The 26726-nt window shown below is 42.2% G+C and overlaps 1 protein-coding gene and 1 long non-coding RNA gene across 5 annotated transcripts in view; one reads left to right on the plus strand and one right to left on the minus strand.

Annotated features, from left to right (window-relative positions):
* Window positions 1–26726, minus strand: part of TTBK2 (tau tubulin kinase 2) — a 164641-nt gene that overhangs the window by 63023 nt on the left and 74892 nt on the right. For all 4 annotated transcript variants that reach the window (XM_008269122.5, XM_008269121.5, XM_008269119.5 and 1 more), the window contains 3 exons: window positions 17865–17938; window positions 3101–3241; window positions 611–715 (listed from right to left, as the gene is read on the minus strand). In XM_008269122.5, coding sequence (XP_008267344.1) covers window positions 611–715; window positions 3101–3241; window positions 17865–17938 — 320 coding nt within the window. The remainder of the gene's footprint in view (window positions 1–610; window positions 716–3100; window positions 3242–17864; window positions 17939–26726) is intronic.
* The window catches only part of LOC149123090 (uncharacterized), a 29669-nt gene continuing 10701 nt past the window's right edge, over window positions 7759–26726 (plus strand). Inside the window, exon 1 of the long non-coding RNA XR_016218062.1 lies at window positions 7759–7873. This is a non-coding gene — a long non-coding RNA (uncharacterized LOC149123090). The remainder of the gene's footprint in view (window positions 7874–26726) is intronic.

A 26726-nucleotide genomic window follows, 5' to 3' on the forward strand; every position in this document is an offset into this window, starting at 1 on the left:
GGCTCAGCTTCAGCCATGTGTACATTTGGGGAGTGAACCAGTGGATGGAAGACTGACTCTCTCTCTCTCTGCCTCTTAAATAAGTAAATAAATCTCAAAAAAAAGGTATGATGACTATGTTGTATTAAATAAAGAATAACACTAAGGAGAAACAAGTGATTTCTGAAGTTGAAGTTGAAAAGTTTAACAACAGAATTATAGCTTATCAGGCTGGCGCCGTGGTGCAGTAGGCTAAGCCTCTCTATATCTCTCCCTCTCTGTCTGTAACTCTCTCGCAAATAAATAATAAAAATCTTAACCAAAAAAAAAAAAAAAAAAGAATTATAGTTTGTCAAAAGGCCTCAGACTACAAAAAAGATCCCTAATCCCAACGGGTTAATGTATAGTCTTACTCTAACACCATTCTAAACCTGCCTCCAATGTACATTTTTAAAATCATCAACTTTCAATAAAAAAAGCTTAATTCCATTCCATAATTTAATCATAAAATATATAGGCCATTTCTTAGGTGGCATCCATTCTTAGATGTGATCAGTATTTTTAAAAAGGAGTAAAAGTACAAATTAAAGATTAATTTTCAAATATTTAACGATAATATGAAAAATCTTACTGATCTGACGTCACCACAGGAATTGGTAAATTGTCGAGCCAAGCCAAAATCAAGCATGTAACATTTCCTACACGTACTAGGAAAGCGACCCATGGCGAAGTTTGACTAGAAAAACAAAGAAGGAAAATACATGTATTTTTTATAAAACATAGTCCTTACATATTACCTTACTTAAATCTTAACTCTATTTCTATTGAAATGCTATATAAAACACGTTCTAAGCATACGATTTTAGTTAGTGACATTTACTAAATATCAATATATAATTTAGTTGTGGAATCTTTTCAAGTCTAGCATCAGGTAAACTTTTAGCAAAAAAGAAATTAAACAATCATTAAAATGACATACAACATAACAATGACTTAATCAGAAGTCTAAGTTCCTTGAAATTCTATTTCCAAGTCACTGTGCAAATGTCAACCCAACTCCTATTTTTGAAAATAAGAGAAACTAAAGATGGGTCAAAAAAAATTCACAGCTCAGAAATTTAAAAAGGAGGGGCCAGCATTGTGGCATAGTGGGTAAACCCACCACCTGCAGTGCCAGCATTCCAATATTGGTGTCAGTTTGAATCCCAGCTGCTCCACTTCCAATCCAGCTCTCTACTATGGCCTGGGAAAGCAGCATAGGATGGCCCAAGTGCTTGGGTCCCTGCACCTACGTGGAAGACCCGGAAGAAGCTCCAGCTTCCTGTTCGTTGTGGCCATTTGGGGAGTAAACCAGTAGATGGAAGACCTTTCTGTCTCTCCCTCTGCCTCTCTGTAACTCTGCCTTTCAAATAAATAATCTTAAAAAAAAAAAAAAAAAGAAAGAAAGAAATTTAAAAGGGAAGGCATTTAGCATAGTAGTTAAGACACCTGCATCCAACATCAGTATACCTAGGTTTGATCCAAGACCGTACCTTCCTGCTGATACAGACACTGGGAGGCACAGTTACTCAAGTAATTGAGTTTCTGCTACCCACATGGGAGACCTGGATTTCATTCTTAGGCCCCAGCTTTAGCTCTGACCCAGCCTCAGCCATTGTGGGCATTTGGGAGTGAATTAGCAAGTGTTCTCTGTCTTTTTTTTTTTTTGACAGGCAGAGTGGATAGTGAGAGAGAGAGAGACAGAGAGAAAGGTCTTCCTTTGCCGTTGGTTCACCCTCCAATGGCTGCTGCGGCTAGCGCACTGCAGCCGGCGCACCGCGCTGATCCGATGGCAGGATCCTGGTCTCCCATGGGGTGCAGGGCCCAAGCACTTGGGCCATCCTCCACTGCAATCCCTGGCTACAGCAGAGAGCTGGCCTGGAAGAGGGGCAACTGGGACAGAATCCGGCACCCCAACCGGGACTAGAACCCGGTGTGCCGGCGCCGCAAGGCGGAGGATTAGCCTAGTGAGCCGTGGCGCCGGCTGTGTTCTTTGTCTTACTCTGTCTCTCTGCCTATCAAATGAATAAAGATAAAAATAAAGAAATCTCCATAAGCATAACAAAATAGAATTTTACTAAGTTTAATAGACTTAAGGAGAATATACTTTGTATTCTTCCCTTAATAAAAATCACTGTAATGTTAAGTGACCACAAACTTGAAAAGATGAATATATAAATAAGGGAATACGAGAAGGAGAAAAAGCAAACTACAAAATAATTGTTAGCTTTCCTTATAAAATATCATTCTCCTTTTGGAATTTTCTCATGAAAATGGAAACTTTTCAATCACCATGGTTCCCAAATGACTTAGAATTGGGAGCAAGATAAAGGCTGCACCACATGCAATCTGACTCTACCATATTACTTTTGTTGACACTTATGTAATTTTAGAAATCGTGTAACAAAGAAATGCACTTTTCAACTACACCAATATAGGATAAATTTCTACTACATATGGTGTGTATTAAAAATGGGTCATCTCCCCTAACAGACAATAAAACACTGAAAAGGAAAAACTATGAAAGATTTTTTCCACAGCTATAGAAACAATAATTTCTAAGAGAAAGAGAATAGGAAAAAAAAAACTCATAAAAACAAAACAAACCAAACAAAAACATCACTGTTTTTCTATAGTAGCACTCAGGAGAAGAAGGTCTTTCCCAATGACAGTTTCTTATAAACACAGTTTGAGAATCAAGGAACAGTTTCAAGAATACAATGTGAACATCTAAAAGCAACATAGATATATTTTTAAAACCATTATCAGGAAAAAGAAATCTAAAAAGTAACTACCAATTTGGTACAATTGTTAACACTCGTAATAGTTATAGTCAAGCATAAAACATTTTTAATTTGACTTCCAAGTAGTATTTTCATTGTACAACAAAGTTCTTGAAAATAAACTATTTTGTAATTACCACTTAAAAAAAATCAAGAGGAAAATTACATTTTTCCTTCCAGATCAGTATAGAAACAAAAATATTACCTTGTATTTAGCTACTGCAAATACACAAAGCTACATTTGTAATTTATTGTGTCAAATGGAGTAACAAACAGCTCTGGGTGGAAAAGGCCCCTACCGGTTTAATGTCTCGGTGTAAGAATCCCACAGAATGGATGCTTTCAATAGACTCCAGAATTTGTCTTCCCAACCGAAGAGTAGTGCTAATGGTGAACGTGCCCCGGACCTGGCTACGGCGAAGATCTGCCAGATTCCGACCCTGTGGAAACAAAATAAATGCTCTCAAATTTCCCACTAAGACTATGCTATAAGAGAAGACTGGGAAATTACTCATTTACCATTAAAATATGTTTCAACTGAAATAACAAGAGTTTTACCACAACCATGATTGCCTCACACAACAAAACAGATTCTCTTAATAATACAAATGTTACAATTTGAGAATAACCTGCTTTTTAGCATATCAAGTTTGATTCGTGTTTCCCTTTATGTCTGATGTTGAAACAAACTACTTGATTATTTTTAGATATATAATATATAGAGAACGAAAGCATAATTTCTCATTGCTGCCTAACATATATTCTCATACAATCTACTAACTTTCCTGCATCAATTTCCTCACAAAATGAGGACATTATTACTTACCTCAGAGTTTTGTGTGGATTAAACAGATGGATGTAAAGTTCCTATAATGCTGTCTGGTACACAGTAGGTACTCAACAGAAGTTAACTGGTATTAATATGATCAAATATGATATGACAAACATTCAATTACTTCTAGCTGAGGATAAAAAAACAATGGATGGGAAAAATTTATAAGCAATGGATAGGGGCTGGCACTGTGGCACAGTGGGTTAAAGCTCTGGGCTGTGGTGTCGGCATCCCATGTGGGTGCTGGTTCAAGTACTGGTGCTCCACTTCCAATGCAGCTCTCTGCTATGGCCTGGGAAAGCAGTGGAGGATGGCCCAAGTGCTTGAGCCCCCTGCACCTGCATGGAAGACCTGGAAGAAACTTCAGGCTACTGGTTTCAGATCAGCCCAGCTCCAGCCATTGTGGCCATTTGGGGAATAAACCAGTGGATGGAAGACTTCTCTCTCTCTCTGCCTCTGCCTCTCTGTAACTCTGCCTTTCAAATAAACAAATAAATAAATCTTTTTTTTTTTTAAAGACTGTTAACACTTAAAAAAAAATCCTGTGACTCCAGGATCCCATATTGGAGCACTGGTTTGAGTCCTGGATGCTCCACTTCCAATCCAGCTCCCTGCTAATGTGCCTGTGAAAGTGGAAGATGGTCTGAGTGTTTGGTGCTCCTGCACCCACATAGGAGACCCGGATGGAGCTCTGGCCTCTCGGCTTTGGCATGGCCCAACCCCAACTATTGAAGCCATTTGGGGAATGAACCCTGGATGGAAGATCTGTCTCTCTCTTTCTGCCTTTCAAATAGATTAAGAAAAAAAAAAAAAAAAAAAAAAAAAAAAAAAAAAAAAAAAGAAAGCAAGATGTGTCTGTCCTCAATGAGTTGTATTGAGAGTTAACTATAAAACTAGTTTTTAAACAGTTTTTTTTGCGTGTGCATGTGTGTGTGGGCAAATTGTTGAAATCTTTACTTAGTATAGAGTTGGTCTTCTGTGTACAAAGTTAATGGAATGAATTTTAATGGAGATTGGGACTGGCAAGGGGAGAGGGAGGAGAAAGGGTGGGAGGGCTAGTGTGGTGGGAAGAATAACTGTATTCCTAAAGTTGTATTTATGAAATTTGTATTCCTTAAAAAAATAAATTAAAAAAGTATATTATTAAAAAATAGATGTGTCTAGCTAGTATCAGATCTAGTACATTCATGCTTGCATTTACTGCTTTTAGCACCCTAAAGAGAAGTTGCTCCTATTTCCATTTTATAATCAGAAAAACAGGTTTGAGGAGGTTAAATAACATTTCACCTGTTAAGGTTGCTTTTCAACTCTAAATCTGTCTGACTCCAAAGTGCTTTTTTCTACAATGATAATGCTGCTTCATCAAGAAGTTTTCTTACTTTTGAGGCAACAAATTAAATTCTGAGGAGGAACAGGGCTGCAACCCTGAAGTTCTACCTCCCAGAGTACAGAAGGGCTTCCATATCACAAGGGGATTTCAACTTCCCAATTTCTAGTCTCCAAATTTTATAGTATAAGTGTGGGATTATCAGGACACTAAAATCACCACTTCATCTAAAGACAATTTATTAACTTTTGGAAAGCAAAAAATTCTTAGTATTATTTATTCAAAGTGAAATGTCAATTACTACTTAAGTAATCTAAGAATTTTCAAATTACATTAAAGTCAGGAGCCTTTTATACTTTATATCTTGGGAAATTCCATTTCCAATGGCATAAATTAATTGATATTATTTTTTAATGTTAGAGAAATTTGTTGCATCCCTAGCTAAAAAAAGTGGTAATTGGGGCCGGTGCTGTGGCTCACTGGGTTGATCCTCCACCTATGGCGCCGGCATCCCATGTAGGCACCGGGTTCTAGTCCCGGTTGCTCCTCTTCCAGTCCAGCTCTCTGCTGTGGCCTGGGAGGGCAGTAGAGGATGGCCCAAGTGCTTGGGCGCCTGCACACGCATGGGAGACCGGGAGGGGGCTCTCTGCTGTGGCCTGGGAGGGCAGTGGAGGATGGCCCAAGTGCTTGGGCGCCTGCACACGCATGGGAGACCGGGAGGAAGCACCTGGCTCCTGGCTTTGGATCAGCGTAGCTCTGGCCATAGTGGCCATTTGGGAGGTGAACCAACGGAGGGAAGATCTTTCTCTCTCTCTCTCTCTCTCTCACTGTCTAACTCTATCTGTCAAATAAATAAATAAAAATAAAAAGTGGTGATTTAGAGTACTGAATTATATAACCCAATGAGAATACCTATTAACTTGTTTTTGAAGACTTATTTATTTATTTGAAAGGCAGAATAAGAGAGAGAGAGAGAGAAAGAGAGAGAGAGATATCTTTAATCCACTGGTTCACTCCCCAAATGGGTGCAATAGCAGACGCCGGGAAGCTGGAGCTCTATCCAGGTCCTCCACATGAGTGGCAGGAGCCCCAAGCACTTGGGTCTTCGTCTGTTGACTTCCCAGGCACATTAGCAGGGAGCTATATCAGAAGCAGAGCACCTGAACCTGTGCTCAAATATGGAATGCTGGCACTGCAGGTGGCAGCTTAGCTCACTGCGCAACAACATCCCCCTTAATAACTTTTATTAGCCATTCAGAAGTTTTTTCTGGGACATGTATTTGGAGCAGTGGTTAAGACATCACTTTGGATTCCCGCATCCCATACTGAGGTACATGGTTTGAATCCTGGTGTCAAGTGATTTTAGTTCCCACTAATGTGTACCCTAGAAGATAAGAGATGATGGTTCATGTATTTGAGTCCCTGCTAATCACATGGGAGACCTGGACTGAGATCCTTGGCTACTGGCTTCATACTTGTTAAGCCCCAGCTATTGCAGGCATATGAAAAGTGAACCAGTAGATGGAAGATGTTGCCAACTATCTGCTGGCTCTCTTTCTCTCCCTTTCTCTTTCTCTCTCCCTGGATGTGTCTGTGTCTTCCTCCCTCTCTCTGCTTTTAAAATCAAATTAAATAATAAGTAAAATTTTATACAAAAATTTATACTTTTATTGCCAAAAAATATATTCATGATAATACAGGAACTCTTTGGGACTTTATTTGTAAACAATTTCCACATCATTAAAACCTTCAAAAGGGAATAGAATGAACCTGATTTATGATATCACTAACAATTGAAAAGATTTAAATATTTTTAAAATATTTATTTATTTATTTGAAAGTCAGAATTACACAGAGAGAGGAGAGGCATAGAGAGAGAGAGAGAGGTCTTTCATCCGCTGGTTCACTCCCCAGATGGCCGCAACAGCTGGAGCTCCGTCAGTCCAAAAGCCAGGAGCCAGGAGCTTCTTCCAGGTCTCCCATGCAGGTACAGGGGCCCAAGGACTTGGGCCATTTTCCGCTGCTTTCCCAGGCCATATCAGAGAGCTGGACTGGAAGTGGAGCATCCAGGACTAGAAACAGTGCCCATATGGGATACCAACACTACAGGCAGTGGCTTTACCTGCTACACCACAACACCAGCCTGAAGATTTAAATCTTTTAAAACATAAATCTAGGGCTGGCGCCACGGCTCAATAGGCTAATTCTCCGCCTTGTGGCGCCGGCACACCGGGTTCTAGTCCTGGTTGGGGCACTGGATTCTGTCCCGGTTGCCCCTCTTCCAGGCCAGCTCTCTGCTGTGGCCCAGGAAGGCATTGGAGGATGGCCCAAGTACTTGGGCCCTGCACCCCATGGAAGACCAGGAGAAGCACCTGGCTCCTGCCTTCAGATAGGCGCGGTGCGCCGGCAGCGGTGGCCATTGGAGGGTGAACCAACGGCAAAAGGAGGACCTTTCTCTCTCTCACTGTCCACTCTGCCTGGAAAAAAAAAAAAAAAAAGCACACATAAATCTAAAACTCAATTAGTAAAATAAATACAGCATTGACAAGAGAATACAGAGTTATGAACACGGTAAATGCATGTAGATTTCACCCACTAAATTATACTTCAGAGTAAATACTACCAATAGCTATTATTTGTATAGAGAAATACTGAAAATAATGTCTGGTTTCACCAAAAATGAGTGGTTAGGTATGGGTGTTGTGATGTAACAGGTTAAGCCACTGCTGGGCACACCCACATCCTATATCAGAATACTGGTTCCAGATCCAGTTCCTCTACTTTGTATTTCAGCTTCCTGGTAATGCATACCTACAGGTGATGGCTCAAGTGGTTGGGTCCCTGCTACACATGTGATAGACCTGGTGGTTTCTAGCCTAGGCCTGGTCCAGGCCTGACTACTGCAGGCATTTGGTGAGTAAAACAGCAGCTGGAGAGTGCTCTATATGTATGTGTGTTCACGTGTGTGTGTGCATGTGTGTTGCTCTGCCTTTCAAGTAAACATTGTTTTTAAATAAGTGGCTAAATAAATTATAATGCAGTTATATTACTGACATGCAGCTATTTAAAAAGTGAAGATAGAGGCCTGTGTTGTGGCACAGCAAGTTAATCTGCCACTTACAATGCAGGTATCCCATATCAGAGTGCTGTTCTGAGTCCCGGCTGACCTACTTCTGATTCAGTTTCCTGCTAATGCACTTGGGACGGCAACAGATAATGGCCCAATTACTTGGGACCCTGACACCCACATGGGAGACCTAGATGGAGTTCTGGGTCCTTGGATTTGGCCTGGCCCAGCCCTCACCATTGTGGCCATTAGGGAGCAGTGGATGGAAGATCTCTCTTCTCTTTCTCTGTCACTCTGCCACAAATAAATAAACATACCTTTTTAAAAAAAATGAAGGGAAGTGGGGCGGGTGTTTGGTACAATGGTTAGTTAAGATGCTGCTTGGGATACTCTTATTTCATTTCAGTGCCTATGTTATTATGTCCCACCTCTACTGTCAATCTAGCTTCACACTATTGACCACTGTGGGAGGCTGAAGGTGATGACTCAAGTCCTTGGATCCCTTCACCCATGTGGGAGACCCAGATTGGTTGCTGGGCTCCGACCTCTGGCATGGCATAGACTAGGCTGTTGCAGGCATATGGGGAGTGAACCAGCAGATGGAAGATAGAGCTTGCTCTCTCATCTTTTTTTTTTTTTTTTTTTTTTTTTTTTTTTTTTTTTTTTTACAGGCAGAGTGGACAGTGAGAGAGAGACAGAGAGAAAGGTCTTCCTTTGCTGTTGGTTCACCCTCCAATGGCTGCTGCGGCCAGCGCACTGCAGCCGGCGCACCGCGCTGATCCGACGGCAGGAGCTAGGTACTTATCCTGGTCTCCCATGGGGTGCAGGGCCCAAGTACTTGGGCCATCCTCCACTGCCTTCCCGGGCCACAGCAGAGAGCTGGCCTGGAAGAGGGGCAACCGGGACAGAATCCGGTGCCCTGCCCGGGACTAGAACCCGGTGTGCCGGCGCCGCAAGGCGGAGGATTAGCCTAGTGAGCCACGGCACCGGCCGCCCTTTTATCTTAATACATTTCAAACAAAATAAATTTTTAAAAAATTAATGGAGTTTGTGGCCGGCACTGTGGCACAGTGGGTTAAAGCCCTGGCCTGAAGCGCCAGCATCCCATATGGGCGTCAGTTCTAGTCCCGGCTGCTCCTCTTCCAATCCAGCTCTCTGCTTTGGCCTGGGAAAGCAATAGAAGAAGGCCCAAGTCCTTGGGCCTCTGCACCCCTGCGAGAGACCTGGAAGAAGCTCCTGGTTCCTGCCTTCAAATTTGCACAGCTCCAGTCGTTGCGGCCATCTGGGGAGTGAACCAGCGGATGGAAGATCTCTCTTTGTCTCTACCTCTTTCTGTAACTCTTTCAAATAAATAAAATAAATCTGTAAAAAAAGTGAATGGAGGTGGGAAGAAAATGAAATAACATTAAATGAATGCAAAAATCAAATAGAGGATGGGTTGGATGCAGCAGTTAAGACACCTGCTAGGGAGGTCTGCATCCTTGTGTTGGAGCATCTAGATTCAACTCCACTTCTGATTCTAACTTCCTGCTACGGCACACCTCAGGAGACAGCAGATGATGGTTCATGTACTTGGGTTCCTACCACCCATGTGGGAGACCTGAAAAGAGTTATAGGTTCCTGGCTTCAGCCTGGCCCAGCCCCACTGTTGTGGGCATATGAGGAGTGAACCAACAATGAAAGATCTCTCTCCCTGCCTTTCAAATAAAACAAAAATAAAAGAAAAAAATTTTAAATCAAGTACATTTCTTCCAAATAATTCTTTAAACTTAACATAATCCTAATAAATTTTGTTTTTATTATTGAAAATTTGAAAATACCTAAAAGGGTAATATAAAGAACCCTCATGTCTCTTCCTATCTCTTCCCAGAATTAACAATGATTAATTCATAGCCAATTTTGTTTCACCTATTATCCAAATCCCCAAACATGCTCTCTCCCTTCCCACACATACTAGATTAACTCTTTCAAATAAAATAAATAATTAAAAAAGAAAAAAGAAAAACAATGATCAAGTCAATTGTGATTGTCATCTGTAGCATCTAGACTGCGGTTCCTAAATACCATTTCAAACTAAAAAGGGCTTAATGGAAGAATGGCTTATTCCAAATCAGAAGTATACCGAATGAGTCTGGTACATGTTGTTTTCCAGAAAATTAAGATGCTATTGGGCTGGTGCTGTGGCATAATAGGTTAGGCCTCCACTTACACTGCTGGCATCTTCTAATCTAGCTCTCTGCTTGTGGCCTGGGAAAGCAGTGGAAGATGGCCCAGGTCCCTGGGCCCCTGCACCCACATGAGAGATCTGGAAGAAGCACCTGGTTCCTGGCTCTGGCCTGGCCCAGCACTGACTGTTTCATCATTTGGGGAGTAAACCAGCAAATGAAGACCTCTCTCTCTCTCTCTCCTTCTGTCTGTGGCTCTGCCTCTCAAATAAATAAATGAATATTTTTAAGTCTTTTTTTTTATTTTTGACAGGCAGAGTGGATAGTGAGAGAGAGAGAGAGAGAGAGAAAGGTCTTCCTTTTTGCTGTTGGTTCACTCTCTAATGGCTGCCACAGCTAGCGTGCTGCGGCCGGCGCACCGCGCTGGTCCGAAGGCAGGAGCCAGGTGCTTCTCCTGGTCTCCCATGGGGTGCAGGGCCCAAGCACTTGGGCCATCCTCCACTGCCTTCCCTGGCCACAGCAGAGAGCTGGCCAGGAAGAGGGGCAACCGGGACAGAATCCAGCGCCCCGACTGGACTAGAACCCGGTGTGCCAGCGCCGCTAGGTGAAGGATTAGCCTACTGAGCCGCAGCGCCTGCCAAATAAATGAATATTTTTTAAAAAGATGCTATCAAAGACCACTTTAGACTAATCCTGTCAAAATAAATTACGATCCTACTTGAAGGAAGTCCTATTAGCCAAACATGGTACAATTTAAACATTAAAACCAACTGCAATGATTGAAAGACATAAAATATGTTAAATCTATGAGTTCATACTTATATTTATAAGTAGGGAATAGACAGGGGCAGGCCAACATTGTATGCATATACTTATTAGTCTTCCTAGGAAATATATTTTTATATTTATTTTTATGTACTTGAAAGGCAGAGACAGAGAGACAGATGTTCACTCCTGAAATGTTCCTAACAGCCAGGACTGGATCAGCCCAAAGTCAGGAACCAGGAACTCCATCTGGGTCTCCCACTTCAGTGGCAGGGACCCACATACTTGAGCCTCCACCTGCTGTCTCCCAGGGTGCACACCAGCAGGAAGCTGGATCAGAAGCAGAGGCAGGACTCGACCTCAGGCTCTAAGATATAGGATGCAGGCATGTGAAGCAGTAGCTTAACCCTGTGCTACAATGCCCACTCCTCCTTAGGAGATTACAAAGGAACCAGATACTGTATCCTAATGTGATACACACAGGAAATACAAAATCACCTCTGACATATCCTCTTCAAATAAAATAAAAATAAAACCAGCATCTAATGTAAGCTTTGAAACATCAAGAGTTTTCAAGAAGTTCATGGAAAATTGTATGATGAAAAAACTATGGATCAAAATAAACTGAAAAAACTATGCATCAAAATAAATTTGTAACTAATTTGTTATGATATGTTGGAACAAGATCTAGCTTGAGACACCTTTAAGAGGGATAAGATACCAGTTTGAAAAGAATCCCCACAGCTGGCACTGTGGCGTAGCAGGTTAACCCACTGCCTGTGATGCTGGCATCCCATATAGGCACTGGTTTAAATTTAGCTGCTCCACTCCCTAGTCAGCTCCCTGCTAATGGCCTGGAAAGGCAGGAGAAGACCGCCTCTGTCTGCTTGGGCCTCTGTTACTCACATGGGAGACCCAGATGGAGCTTCTGGCTCCTGGCTTCAGCCTGGCCCAGAGCTGACTGTTGCAGCCATCTGGGGAGTGAACCAGAGAAGGGAAGATCTCTCTGTCTCTTCTTTTGTCTTTGTAACTCTGATTTCAAAATAAAAAATATTTTTTTTAAAAAAAGAATCCCTATCAAAGTAACATGGATTCTGCTAGAATTGAGACAAGAATAAACAGTAAATTTATGGCAAAGCTTGGGTCAAAGAATGGTAAAGTCACTAACGCTTTACAAAAAGTTTATGAGAACCATCTACCAGAGCAGCTTACAAACAGATAACTCAGGTGTGACGTAGTAGGCTAAGCCTCTCTCTACCTGCAGCACTGACATCCCCTATGGGTGCTAGTTAGTGTCCTGATTGCTCTTCTTCCAATCCAGCTCTTTGCTATGGTCTGAGAAAGTAGTGGAAGATGGCCCAAGTGCTTAGGCCCCTGCACCCTCAAAGGAGACCTGGAAGAAGCTCATTGCTCCTGGCTTCAAATGGGCCTAGCTCTGGCCACTGTGGCCATTTGGGGAATGAACCAGGAGACTGAAGACCTTTTTCTCTGTTTCTCCCACTCTCTGTCTATAATTCTACCTCTCAAACACACACACACACACACACACACACACACACACACACACACAGTTAACTCAGTTTGAAAAGGGATGCCACAGGAGTAGACATTGTGGTGCAGCATATTAGGCTGCCTCTTGGGACTTCTGCATCCCATACAGGAGTACCCATTTGAGTTCTGGCTACTTGGCATTTTCTATCCAGCACTCCTGCTAGCACACCTGAAAGGCAGTAGATGATAGCCCACATACGTGGGTTCCTGATACTTTCATGGGAGGCCCAAATGGAGTTCTGGTTCCTGGCTTTGGTCTGGCCTAGCCCTCGCTGTTACAGGTGTTTGGGCAGTTAACTAGTGGATGGAAGATCTCTGTCTCTCCCTTTCTCTGTCATTCTGCCTTTTAAATAAATAAATCTTTAAAAGAAAAAAAGAAGGGATTATACATTGTTGAAGATAAAGCCTGTATCACTATACCAATCACATTAATTTGCGAGGAAAATATTCATCCTGTTCACGTTCTAACTGAAGAGGAACAATCATTAACAGCAGAAATAATAGCCAAAAACACAGACATCTCAATTTGTTCAGCTTATAAAATACTGACTGAAAAATTAAAGTGGCTCAAACTTTCCACTCTAAGGTGCCAGAATGTTGCAGATTAGCTGCAGAAAAAAGCAGAGCTCTCAGGGGAAATTTTAAACAAGAGGGATAAAGACACTAAAGCATTTTTTTAAAGAACTGTAAAAGGAGATGAAATAGGGTTTTAGCGGTACAACCTACAGATAAAGCATAATCAAAGCAATGGTTACCAAGGAGTAGAAGTGGTTCAATCAAATCAGAAGTGGACCAGTTAAGAGCAAGAGGTTTTTTTGGGGGGATGCTCAACACATTTGCTTGGTGACTTTCTGAAGAGACAAAGAATGGTAACATCTGCTTAACTAAAAAGTGTTTTGATGATGTTAGCCAAAGCTTTAGTAGGAAAATGCCCAAGAAAGCCTCACCAGAGTCCTTCTCTATTACCAAAATGTCCCTACTTATTCTTCTCATCAAAGAAAGACAATTCTGTGAGAATTTTGATGTTAGGAGTCCTTATTTGGCTCCTTTTCTTTTTGTTGCATAATGTTAAAACATCTTTAAAGGGCACCTATTTTTCCTCAGTTAATTATGTAAAAATGATTACATTGATATGGTTAAATTCCCAGGACCTTCAGTTCGTCAGCAATGGAACAAACTAAAAGTGTTTTGAATTTGATAGAGCTTATGATGAGAAATACAGTTTATATTTGTTATTTTTTATCGTTTAATAACATTTTCCACAAACATCATTAAGTCTCCTTACAGGTGGGATAGAAGAACACATTAAACACCACCATAGGGAAATGATCAGGAAATTTTTTTTTTTTTTTTTGATAGGCATAGTTAACAGTGAGAGAGATAGACAAGAGAGAAAGGTCCTCCTTTTCCGTTGGTTCACTCCCCAAATGGCTGCTATGGCCAGCACGCTGCGCCGATCCGAAGCCAGGAGCCAGGTGCTTCCTCCTGGTCTCCCATAGGGTGTAGGGCCCAAGCACTTGGGCCATCCTCCACTGCACTCCCAGGCCACAGCAGAGAGCTGGACTAGAAGAGGAGCAACCAGGACAGAATCTGGTGCCCCAACTGGGACCAGAACCCTGGGTGCCGGCGCCACAGGCAGAGGATTACCCTAGTGAGCCATGGTGCTGGCCCAGGAAAATTCAAAATATGAGAACTTCTATATATCAAATGACTCCACTTTTACCAGTGACAATAAAAACAAATGAAAGAAAAATCCAAGAAAATAAAAGACAGTGAACCAAGAGTTTAAAAGAGGCTTAAGAAATAGGCAATGTGTGGGGCTGGCATCGTGGCACGGTAGGTTAATCCTCTGTTTGTGGTGCCCACATCCCATATGGGTACCGGTTCTAGTACCAGTTTCTCCTCTTCCAATCCAGCTCTCTGCTATGGCCTGGAAAAGCAATAGAAGATGGCCCAAGCACTTGGGCCCTTGGCCCCCTGCACCTGCATTGGAGACCTGAAAGATGCTCCTGGATTCTGGCTTCAGATCAGCTCAGTGCCGGATGGGCTACTTGCCTTAAAGCAGGGCAGAGATTTGCAAAGAGCAAAAAAATTACCCTACTTCTCTTCTCTCCTCTTACCTAAAGATAGACTGTAAATCCTCCTTTACTGAAGGCAGCTCTTATCAGCTGAGAGAGGCATCAGAAAAATGGAACCTGTGAGCAAACTTATCCCAGTAGTTCACATCCTATGTGTTTTCCTTCTTACAGTTTTTCTACCTTTTGGAAGCCTAGGACTGTTCTCCTTTTCTTGTGACTTTCCCAAAAGTTATTGCTGTTTATTAAATTCTATTTATGGCAAAGTTTCAAGTCATCTTTTTGAAAGAGCTGTTTTTCTCCAATGTGATATACACTACATAAGTTAAGAGGCCTACTTGCTCTTCTCTTAATAATGTCCTTTGTTATAGTTTTTTCCAAACTAACAACTTACAAAGGTTGAAAAAAATTATATATTTCTCCCCTTCAGCCTCTCCCTGGGTGATGTGTTTATCACAAAACACCACACCTTTGATTACCTAAGGATGCTCATATAAAGCCTGAATAACGACAGGTTATTAGATGAGACCTGGTCAAGGTCTTGCTAGTAGAACAGAGAAAAGAAATATGGGAGCAGGCATCTGACCTAGCACTCAAGACGCTGGTTATCATGTCAGCACCCTTCAACAGAGTACTTGGGTTCAACATCCAGCTCTAGCTCTGGACTCCAGCTTCCTGCTACTGCAGACCCTGGTAGGCAGTGGTGATGGCTCAAGTGACTAGTTTCCTCCCACCTACACCACACCCACTGGACTGCCTGTCCAGCTCCCAGCCCAGAGCTCTTGCAGGCATCTGGGGAGTGAATCAGCAGATGGGAGCTCGGTCTCTTTGTGTCTCTCTGACTCTCAAATAAATAAACGTTTAATGATAAATAGCTAAAATCTCTCTAACAGAGATAGGGTGGTTCCTTGAACCAACAGCAAAAGGAAGACCTTTCTCTCTGTCTCTCTCTCACTGTCCACTCTGCCTGTCAAAAATAAAAAAAAAAATTTTTTTTAAAGATCTATTTTTTATTTGAAAGAGAGTTACAGAGAGGCAGAGGCAGAGGCAAAGAGGCAGTGAGAGAGCGCACACGAGAGCACATGTGAGAGAGTGAGCTTCCATCCGCAGGTTCACTCCCCAAATGGCTGCAATGGCTGGAGCTAGGCTGAGCCAAAGCCAGGAGTCAGGAGTTTCTTCTGGGTCCCCCATGTGGGTGCAGGGGTCCAAGGATTTGGCCACCTTCTACTGCTTTCCCAGGCCATAGCAGAGACCTGGATTGGAAGGAAAGCAGCCAGGAATCAAACTGGCGCCCATGTGGGATGCCAGCACTGTAAGTGGCAGCTTTACCCACTATGACACAGCACCGGCCCCTCCTTAAAATTTTTAAGGAAGACATTATGCAGTAATTGAACCCCAAAAAGGAAGAGAATAAGGCTAACTTATAAATGATGAATTTAGGCCTGTTTTTCTTTTTTTAGAAAAAATGAGGACTAGCAATAGGAATCTAAGTCCTAACATCTGAATTTTATAAAAATGTATGAAGGAGGCCCAGTAATTATTCTCATTAAGTCAAACAGGGATATTCTTTAACAGTCATACTAGCTTTAGCCTCATCCCAAATCAAGTCAGTCAGTACTACAGGGATGGGAGTTTAATTGTGGGTTAATTTTCTTATGAAAGGAAAAAACACAATATGTAAGTCAAATGGAAAGGTTCTGAGTCAAGACCATGGGAGCTTGTCAAAGGCCACAGAGATCATCATTTGCCTGACAGACATCAGTCTCCTTAGTTTGCCAAGTATAAGGTGCCTTCCCACTGACAAAAACTGAGATCCAAGTTAAGCGCAAAAATAACAATGGGTATGTGCTAAGATTTAGAGAAATTCTGCAGACTAAAAAACTCCCATTACCCACTTCTCCAATTGGTTCATCAAAACATAGTGCTCTCTTACATCTATGGTGCATGCATAAGATGTTATATTTTATAGCTGTTGTTATCACATGCTTTGCTACTCTGTACGGGGGCCTCTGTACTCAGTTTCTCCTATCAGGGGTCTAAAGTGGGAATAAATCTTCTGTGGATAACACAAAACAACAACAAAACAAAACAACCTCCCATTAGTAATTCTCCACTCAGTAGCAACATGAAGACAAAACGGGTTGTTAGAACAAGAATACTGGCCTCAGGCTTCCGCTAAGCTTTTAACACCCATCAAAATCAGCCCATTTTCAAAATGGGGATAAAAACGGTCCTCTCCTCCCCATAAGGGTATAGGAAGGATCCAGTAAGACATGACAAATTCATAAAAACTATAAAACACCATATAAAGAGGTATTATACAAAGTCAAAGGGAGAAAAAGTGACCTGAAAGGGTAGAAGGATAATAACTGAAAGACATAAGTCTACATTGGCTCAAGAAATAGTGAATCCTTTAACTCAAAAAGACTTTAAAGCTACAATCTATAGAGATGACATTATCTTTAGATCTATATCAAATGATGCAGAAGGGTTGAGGGAAACAAAACAAAAAGATATTTCTGATGAGGACAGGAAGCATTTAGGCCAGATCCATCTCCCTGAAATCACTATTATATAGATCACTTGAAAGAAACCAAACTAATCAAATACTCAGTTTGCAAAGATGAAAGGAAATACTGAGAAATCAGTTAGATAACAAGGTGTACCATGGTTTTAAACTTTGATGATTACTATAGTTCAGGGGTGCATGTGTACATTCAGGGGAAGATACAGGGATTGAAAATGGAATGGTTTCCCTCTTGTCCCTGCTGTAGCCATTACCCCAGTTTTACCGTTCAGAATTTCTTCTCTCTGCTCCTTCAACCCAACTCTACCCTCATCTAAAGAACAGTAAACAGAGATACATTAACTGAAGGAAAAAGAGAGGAAAGGTATTTCTCCTCCAGCTCAGCAAATACTTACAAATTCATGCAGCTAATGTTGCTAGTCTAGAGAAAACTGGAATCCCTAACGTAGTGAAAGGTGGAGAAGACGGAAAAGGAACAAAGCAAGACTATCGTTATGTACCATGATCCACGCAAGGGATTGAAAACTTTGCAACAATGGTAATCAGTGAAGATAAGGGTCAATTAAAAGACTGACAAGGATAACCATTTAATGTCTGGAAAATCTATATCAAGTCTGTTGAAATAAATTTCCATCTTTATAGTATAAACCATTATGAGATGATAGCAAGAATACTATTTTTATCCATATCCACTGTAATTGGGTACTCCCTTCAAACCTGGAAGATTTTCAGATACATTTTCAAGGTAACCTACCTGTAACTGCATGACCACATAGTTGAATCGATCATTCCTCCCACAGCCAACAAATCTACAAACATGGTCTTTCCCTGGATAAAAAAGAAAGAAAACAGTAGAAAAGGATATACTATGGTTTCTCTTCTGTACAGTATTAATAATTTGCTTTTCTATATAATATCTTATGATTGAATATAAAATATATCTTCATATCCTTAAGTTTATCATTCATACTTTGCATTTTTAAAGTTATTTTTTATTTATTTGAAAGGTAGAGAGATAGATTGAGAGAAAGAGGTCGTCTATCCACTAGTTCACTCCCCTAATGTCTGCAACAGCTGTGGCTGGGTCAGGATGAAAGCAGGGGCTGGGAACACAACCTGGATCACCCACATGAGTGGCAGAAACCCAACTACTGGAGCCATTACCTGCTGCCTCTCAAGGTGCAAATTAGTTGGAAGCTGGAATCGTAAGCAGAGGTAGAACTCAACTCAGGCACTTTTTAAAAATTTATTTTTATTTTTATTTTTATTTGAAAGAGTTACAGCCGGCGCCGTGGCTCACTAGGCTAATCCTCCGCCTGCGGTGCTGGCATACCAGGTTCTAGGTCCGGTCGGGGCACCAGATTTTGTCCTGGTGGCTCCTCTTCCTATCCAGCTCTCTGCTGTGGCCCAGGAAAGCAGTGGAGGATGGCCCAGGCCCTTGGGCCCTGCACCCGCATGGGAGACCAGGAGAAGTACCTGGCTCCTGGCTTCAGATCAGCGTGGTGCGCCGGCCTCAGCGTGCTGGCCACAGCAGCCATTGAGGGGTGAACCAACGGAAAAGGAAGACCTTTCTCTCTGTCTGTCTCTCTCACTGTCCACTCTGCCTGTCAAAAATAAAAATAAAAATAAAGATAGAGTTACAGAGAGAGGTAGAGACAGAGAGAGGTCTTCCATCTGCTGGTTCACTCCCCAGATGGCCGCAACAGCCGGAGCTGCGCCGATCTGAAGGCAAGAGCCAGGAGCTTCTTGTGGGTCTCCCACGTGGGTGTAGGCACGCAAGGACTTGGGACATCTTCCACGGCTTTCCCAGGCCATAGCAGAGAGCTGGATCGGAGGAGGAGGAGCAGCTGGGACTAGAACCGGCACCCATATGGGATGCCGGCCTTTTAGGCCAGGGCATTAACCTGCTGTGCCACAGCACCAGTACCAACTCAGGCACTTTGATAGGGGATAGATGTATCTCAAACAGCATCTTAACTAGGCTAAATGCTCACCCCTATTCTTCAAATTTTCTACCCATTTCCTCTCCTCCCAGGTCTTGCACTGCTCCTTTTTTCATCAAAAGTTCTCTAACTTTATAAACAAATGAGGGAGCAAATGACTAGTAATTTTTTAAAAGATTTATTTTATTTATTTGGAAGGCAGAGTTACAGTGAAAAAGAGAGAGAGACAGAGATATATATATCTTCCATCCGCTGGTTCACTTCCCAAATGGCCACAACGGCCAAGGCTGGGCCAGATAGAAGCCAAGAGCTAGGAGCTTCGTCAGGGTCTCCCACATAGGTGCAGGGGCCCAAACACTTGGGCCATCCTCCACTGCTTTCCCAGGCCATTAGTAGGGAGCTGATTTGGAAGTGGAGCAGCCGGGACTAGAACCAGCACCATATGGGATGCTGGAGTTGCAGACAGTGGCTTTATCTGCTATGCCACAATGCCAGCCCCTGGTAATTTATTTAAAAGAAAGACTGATTTCATGTCAGATCAACTTGCCCAGACATAATATATATGAAAGCACAGAAGAACAGTAACTAAGAGCTCTGCTAAAAGTACAAATAGGCTCTCAGTTCTCTGCCGAGACATTTGTCTGGTCTGTCAGACGTATTCTTTTCATTAAATTCTGCTACCATGTTTATTGCTTATTTTTGTTTCACATCTGAATTTCTTTTATTGTGCAAAGATAAGGACCTCTGATATAGCCGTCTTTCCCTGGTAACACATCTGGCAGTCAGCCAGAAGAAAATCAGAGCAGCAGTACATCCTGAGCAACCTCACCCTGAGGAATGCTCCATGTCTAGCCTAGTTCCATCATTTCTCCTGCCTCGTTTAGTAGCAGCCAAAGTCTCCTTGCCAATATTTCATGGAGGAGGCTTGCTTACTTCCTTTTAACTTAGCCACCTCAGGCTTTCCCTGCTTTGTTTCAGTCAAAAATCTCTTTGACACACTCATGCAGGCAAGGATCAAATAATTAAATGCCATTAGGGTGCTAGAAGACTCCCACAGTAGGATAAGCTGCGAATGAAACAGGGAAGATTGCATCAAGAAAATGTCCACTCTCCATAAGCACACTGTGAAACCACACACCTTCCCATTCCCCACAGCTAGTTCCATCAGGAGTCCCTTACAAGAGACTAAGGCTAACTCCACCTTTCTTCCGAACTCACTAACTAGGCCCTCTTGGCCCTCCACATCTTGCTTATCATCTATCCATTTATGCTCACTACCACCTCTCCTTCATCTCAAATGTCAGGGGAGTAAGAGATGTTGTGTGTGTCTAGCCAAGGCCCAAGACCTGGTCTCAGCTGTCCCTAAGACATTTACTATTGATGCCACATGCCTCATTTCCTCTACCTCCTCTGCCACCATTTTTAAAAAGCACTGGCAAGAAAGGATCTTAAGATTTTTACCACCAACCAGGCCTTGTTTTCTAACTCCCTCTTGAATTTTTTCTAGACTAGCAAGGGCAGGCCTCCTGGCCCTCTGACCCAAAGGGTTTCCATTTTCTCACTAGCTAAATTATGTATGTTTCTCTGCCCACTTATTTAAGATTCCTTTTTTCTATGGTTTGGGCCAATATATGCCCTGTTAAACTCATAGAACTCTCTGATTACCACTGCCCCTAGTATAAACCTCAAGGCCTGGAAGGATAGATAAAACAGTCTGATACCCTGCTGTGCTTTCTGAAATGCTGTAAACTGCCAAGTTAGTATTGTGACCATTGCCATTTTAAGTCTTCTCAGATTCATGGAGGTATGTCTTTTTTTTTTTTTTAAGATTTTATTTATTTATTTGAGAGGCAGAGTTACAGAGAGAGGGAGAGACAGAGGTCTTCCATCCACTGATTCACTCCCCAAACAGCTGCAATGGCCAGAGCTAGGCAGATCCAAAGCCAAAAGATAGGGGCAGAAACAATAAATAATAATTTAAATATTGGATTCCTTTCATTATCCATTCTTGAAGACTCCACCTTCGTATCATATTTTTAAAATGATTTATTTCTTTGAAAGGCAGAGTGATGGGGGGAGGGGGAGAGAGAGAGAGAGAGAGAGAGAGAGAGAGAGAGAGAGAGAGAGAGAGAAACAGTGCAGTCCTCCATCCACTGGTTCATTTCCCAAACAGCCTCAATAGCCAGGGCTGGTCCAGGTTGAAGACTTGGGCTAGGAGCCTGGCACTCTATCAGGGTCTCCCCACATGGGTGTTAGAAACACAAATACTTGAGCTATCATTTGCTGCCTCACAGGCACACTAGCAGGAAGATGAATCAGAATTAAAGCAGATGAAACATAAAATGACACTCCAATATGGAATCAAAGGACATCCCAAGCAATGGCCAAACCTGCTATGCCACAACACCAGCCCCTCACATAAAATGTAAATGCAGTACCTCTTTTACAAAGAGATTTAAATCATCTAGGGAGAAAAATATTGATTTAATTCCTCTTGGAATGTTCCTTCTATTAATATATAAATAATATTAAAATTCTTCTTTATTTGAAAGGCAGAGTTACAGAGAGAGAAGGAGAGACAGAGAGGGATCTTTCATCTGCTGGTTCACTACCCCAAATGACCACAATAGCTGGGGCTGGGCCAGGCCAAAGCCAGGAACCTGAACTCCATCTAGGTCTCCTACATGGGGCCTAAGCACTTGGGCCATCTTCCACTGCTTTTCTAGATGCATTAGCAGGGAACAGAATCTGAAGTGAAGCAGCAAGCGCATGAACCAGTGCCCATATGAGATGCTAGCATCACAGGCAGGTGGCTTAACCCCCTGTGCCACAGTGCCAGCCCCAGAATGCTCCTTTTAAAATGTTTTAAAAGTGGGGCAGGCCTTTGGCTCAGCAGTTAAAATGTCACTCATATCCACAACCCATATAGGAGTGCCTGTATTCAAGTCTCAGCTTTGCTTAAGATTCTAGTTTCTTGGTAGTCACAGCTTTGGAGGCAGCCAGTGATGGTTCAAGTAGCTGAGTCCCTGCCACTCATGTGGGGGATCTAGATGAGTTCCAGGCTACTGGGCTGTGGCCTGGCCCAGCCCCTACTGTTGGATACACTTGGGGGTTAACCAGTGGATGGAAGACCTCTCTCTGTATCTCTGCCTTTCAAATAAATAAAAATTAAAATTAAAAATAATTTTATAAATTACACCAAAGCACTTTCTCTTGATACTAAACCCATCCTTGTTTAAAGAAAAAAAAATGAATAAATGGTAGAGCCTTTACTGGTAATCAAAACACAAAGTCGGGCAAACTTTCTAGAATTCATCAATACATCTTTATTGCGTTAGGTAAGAATTTATTGAGTTCCTATCTCATACTTTGTGGAACCATATACTGCTGCTCTAATCTTGTATATATATGTATATATGCAATTAATGAAACTACTTGATAAAGTTAGTTCAATTAAAAAGCACAGATTTTTTGGAAGCATGAGAAAACTACCATTTAATTAGAGTAGTAACTCCTCACCACTATTTAGAGCAACTGTTAAAAAACAACTTTCATAATAACTAGCACACACTGAAGTATCACCCCATGAGTACAAGAACATCATCTATTTTGTTCCAGTACCTAGCAGAGTGAAATAATCAATATTTCTGAATGAAAAAATTAACAGAAATCATAATAGCTAATAAAATATGCATGATATGCACATATAATATGTGAGCATTTTATGCCAGGCTCTATATTAAGTGCTTCGAATTCATTTAATTGCCACAACAATGTAAGTATTATTATTTTCTCTCTATTTTTCAGTTACAGAAATAGAGGTTTAGCAAAGTTACTTTGTCCAAAATCATACAGCTGAAAAGTGGTTCAATTCCAGACCTTTTTTTTTGAAAGGCAGAGTTACAGAAAGGCAGAGACACAGCGAGAGAGAGATCTTCCATCCGCTGGTTCACTCTCCAAATGGCCACAACAGCCAGAGCTGGGCCAATCCAAAGCCAGGAGCCAAGAGCTTCATCCAGGTCTCCCATCTGGGTGCAGGGGCCCAAGAATTTGGGCCATCTTTCGCTGCTGCCTTCCCAGGCACATTAGCAGGGAGCTGGATTGGAAAAGGAGCAGCAGGAACTTGAACTGGTACCCCTGTGGGATGCTGGCACTGCAGGCAATGGATTTAACTGCTATGCACAGCACCAGCCCCGAGACTTGCATTCTTAACCATTATGCCAGAAATAACTAAAAAAGATTTTAGGTGCTGGTGCTGTGGCATAGTAGGTTAAGCAGCCATCTGCAGTGCTGGCATCCCATATGGGCACTGGTTCGAGACCCAGCTGCTCCACTTCCAACCCAGCTCTCTGCTATGACCTGGGAAAGCAGTAAAAGATGGCCCACATACTTGGGCCCCTGCACTCACATGGGAAACCCAGAAGAAACTCCTGGCTCCTGGCTTCGGATCGCTGCAGCTCTAGCTGTTGCGGACAACTGGGGAGTGAACCAGTAGATTGAAGACTTCTCTCTTTCAACCTCTCCTTCTCTCTCTAACTCTTTCAAATAAATAAATAAATCTTTAAGAAAAAAAAAGTACAGGACTTATGTACTTCTCCAGTTGCTGCTTGGATATAAAATTTTGGTTACTTTCACCCTTTGAATGCAGGCATCTATAACAACCAGATAATTACACTATGTCTAAAGACTCCAGATACACGTCAAAAGGTTATCAGACTTTTGGGGCATGTGTTTGGTGCAACAGTTAAGACATGCTTAGGATGCCAGCATTCTCTATTGGAGTGCCTGGGTTCTAGTCCCAGGTCTACCTCTGATTCCAGCTTGGGGCTAACACATACTCTGTGAGGAAATAGGTAATGGCACAAGTTCCTGCCACTTATGTGGGAGGCCTGGATTGAGTTCTCTGCTCCTGGCTTTGGCCTGGCACAGACCCAGCTATTGCAGGCATTTAGGGAATAAAATAGCAAATGGAACATCTCTTTCTCTCTGCCTTTCAAATAAAATGAAAATAAATAAAAATAATTTCAAAAAGGTAATCAGGTGTTTATGAACATTTTTACCATATGTATGGATTATTTTTGTCTTTAATCAGTCACATAACAACTGTTCTTTCTCAACATTCATGAAATGTTTATTACAAAGGAGATTTTACAATTGTGTAAGAAATCAGTATTCCTTACTTATAAGCTCTCACTTTCTCTGTCGCCATTAGAATACTCATTCAAAGCTATCTGAATCTGTCACCCAAATTGCAAGTTCTAAGACTATTAGGTAATAAGATAGACATTAGCTTATATGTGTGAGAGAGCTAAAGGAAAACAAAACAAAACCAAAAACATAGACGTTTGTATGACTGAATGAGGAAAGAACCACAGAAAGCAATCCAACATTTACACATCAAAATCCTGCCATGTCTGATAAACTTACAGGTGGATCTCAGGCTTCCCTAAGGATTTATCAGGGGAATCTTCCCAGGCCAGTGCCAAGGGATGCTATTAGGTCCAATTCCTTGGAAGAAATTTCATAAATTCCACTCCAGGAAAGCCTTCTGCCCAGCAATATCCCAGAGGAGGGAAGGGGGAGGAGAAATGGTGGGCCCACACCCATGGTAACTACAGTATGAATGCATACTGAGAGCTTAGTTCTTTGCTGAATTGTCTACCTGATCTCCCAGGTATATTCTCTTCATTAAACCTTGCTAGCCTGCTAACTACTGATCTCTGACTCACATCTGAAATTCTTTTTTCATGGGAAGACAAGAACTTCTGTTCCAGCTATTTTCATTAATAAGACCACCTCCAAAAAAGATTCTTTTGCTTCCACAATTTCCAAGGTTGAATAGATTAACACAGGCTACAAGAGTGGATAAGGTTAAGTTGGTGAATGTGTGGAGCATGATGATGCAAGAAAAGTGAGATAAGGTCTTTTTTTTTTTTTAAGATTTATTTATTTATTTGAAAGGGAGCACTACAGAGAGAAAGGGAGAGACAGAGAGAGAGAGATCAATCTTCCCACTTGCTGGTTTATTCCCCAATGCCCGCAATAACCAGGGCTGGGCCAGGCTGAAGCCATGAGTCAGGAGCTTCATCTGGGTCTCCCATGTGGGTGTAGGGGCCCAAGCCCTTGGGCCATTTTCTTTTTCCCTATTTTTTAAAAAACGATTTATTTATTTATTTGAAATGTAGAGCTCCAGAGAGGCAGAGGCAGAGAGAGGTCTTCCATCTACTGGTTCACTACCCAAATAGGCACAACAGCTGGAGCTGGGCCAAATCAAAATCAGGAACCAGGAGCTTTTTCCAGGTCTCTCATGCAATGCTGAGGCCCAAGTACCTGGGCCATTTTCCACTGCTTTCCCAAGCCATAGCAGAGAGCTGGATCGGAAGTGGAGCAGCCGAATCTTGAATTGGTGGTGGATCATTTTCTGTTGCTTTCCCAGGTGCATTAACAGGGCGCTAGATATGAAGTATAGCAGCCGGGACTAGAACCAGTGCCCATACGGAATGTCAGTGTCACAGGTGGTAACTTAACCTGCTGTGCCACAACCCTGACTCCTTGGTAAAGTGTTGTATCATTATAGTATAATATGATACACAGTGATTAACTTGCTGTCCATTGGGATTGGTTCCAGGATCCCCAGAGAATACCAAAATCCCCAGATTTTTCAGGGAACTTCCAAAAATTCAAGGAAGAGCAGATAATTAGTCTAGCATAGTTTTTTTTTTTTTTTAAAGATTTATATTTATTTATTTGAAAGAGTTACCCAGAGAGAGAAGGAGAGGCAGAGACAGAGAGGTCTTGCTTCCGTTGGTTTGCTCCCCAACTAGCCGCAACAGCTGGAGTGCGCCAGTCTGAAGACAGGAGCCAGGAGCTTCTTCTGGGTCTCCCACGTGGGTGCAGGGGCCCAAGCATTTGGGCCATCCTCTACTGCTTTCCCAGGCCATAGCAGAGAGCTTGATCAGAAGAGGAGCAGCCAGGACTAGAACCGGTGCCCATATGGGATACCGGTATTGTAAGTGGTGGCTTTACCTGCACCAGTTCCTGATGGTTTTTTATAACATGCATTTTCTCTCTCTCTCTCTCTGTGTGTGTGTGTGTGTGTGTTTTATAGAAACTGCAAATGCATGGATTTCAAACACTTTGCAATTTCAGGAAATAAAATCAACACATGGGGCCAGTGTTGTGATGTAGTAGGTTAAGTTGCCACCTATGGCTCGAGCTACTGCAGCCTTGTCTCACCTCACTATACAGCGCTGTTGCAGAGGCTCTCAGCTATTAGAGTCCTGAGTTGTGGGCGCCCACACCCTCATGTAGGTCCACCGTGTTCCTCTAATTTCGGTAGAGTTTCCTCTGGTGTTTTTTCTCTAACTTCCCTGAGACTACACTATCTTTACTTTTTTAAAACTATCCTTTTCTGGGCTAGAGCAGTAAGCTCCCTCCCTACTCCACCATCTTGGAACTGCCTTCTTACATTTCTTCTAGGGCATTTATTTCTATTTATTTTTATTTATTTGAAAGGTAGAGTTACAGAGAGAGGTAGAGACACAGGCCATTTTGGAGAGAGAGGTCTTCTATCCGCTGTTTCACTCCCCAAAAGACCACAGTGAGTGGGGCTGGGCCAGGCTAAAGCCAGGAGCCAGGAGCTTCTTCTGGGTCCTCCAAGTGGGTGCAGGAGC

This window comes from Oryctolagus cuniculus, chromosome 12, assembly GCF_051225735.1.
Source record: "Oryctolagus cuniculus isolate XC-2025 breed Fujian yellow rabbit chromosome 12, ASM5122573v1, whole genome shotgun sequence".
Classification (NCBI taxonomy): Eukaryota; Metazoa; Chordata; class Mammalia; order Lagomorpha; family Leporidae; genus Oryctolagus; species Oryctolagus cuniculus.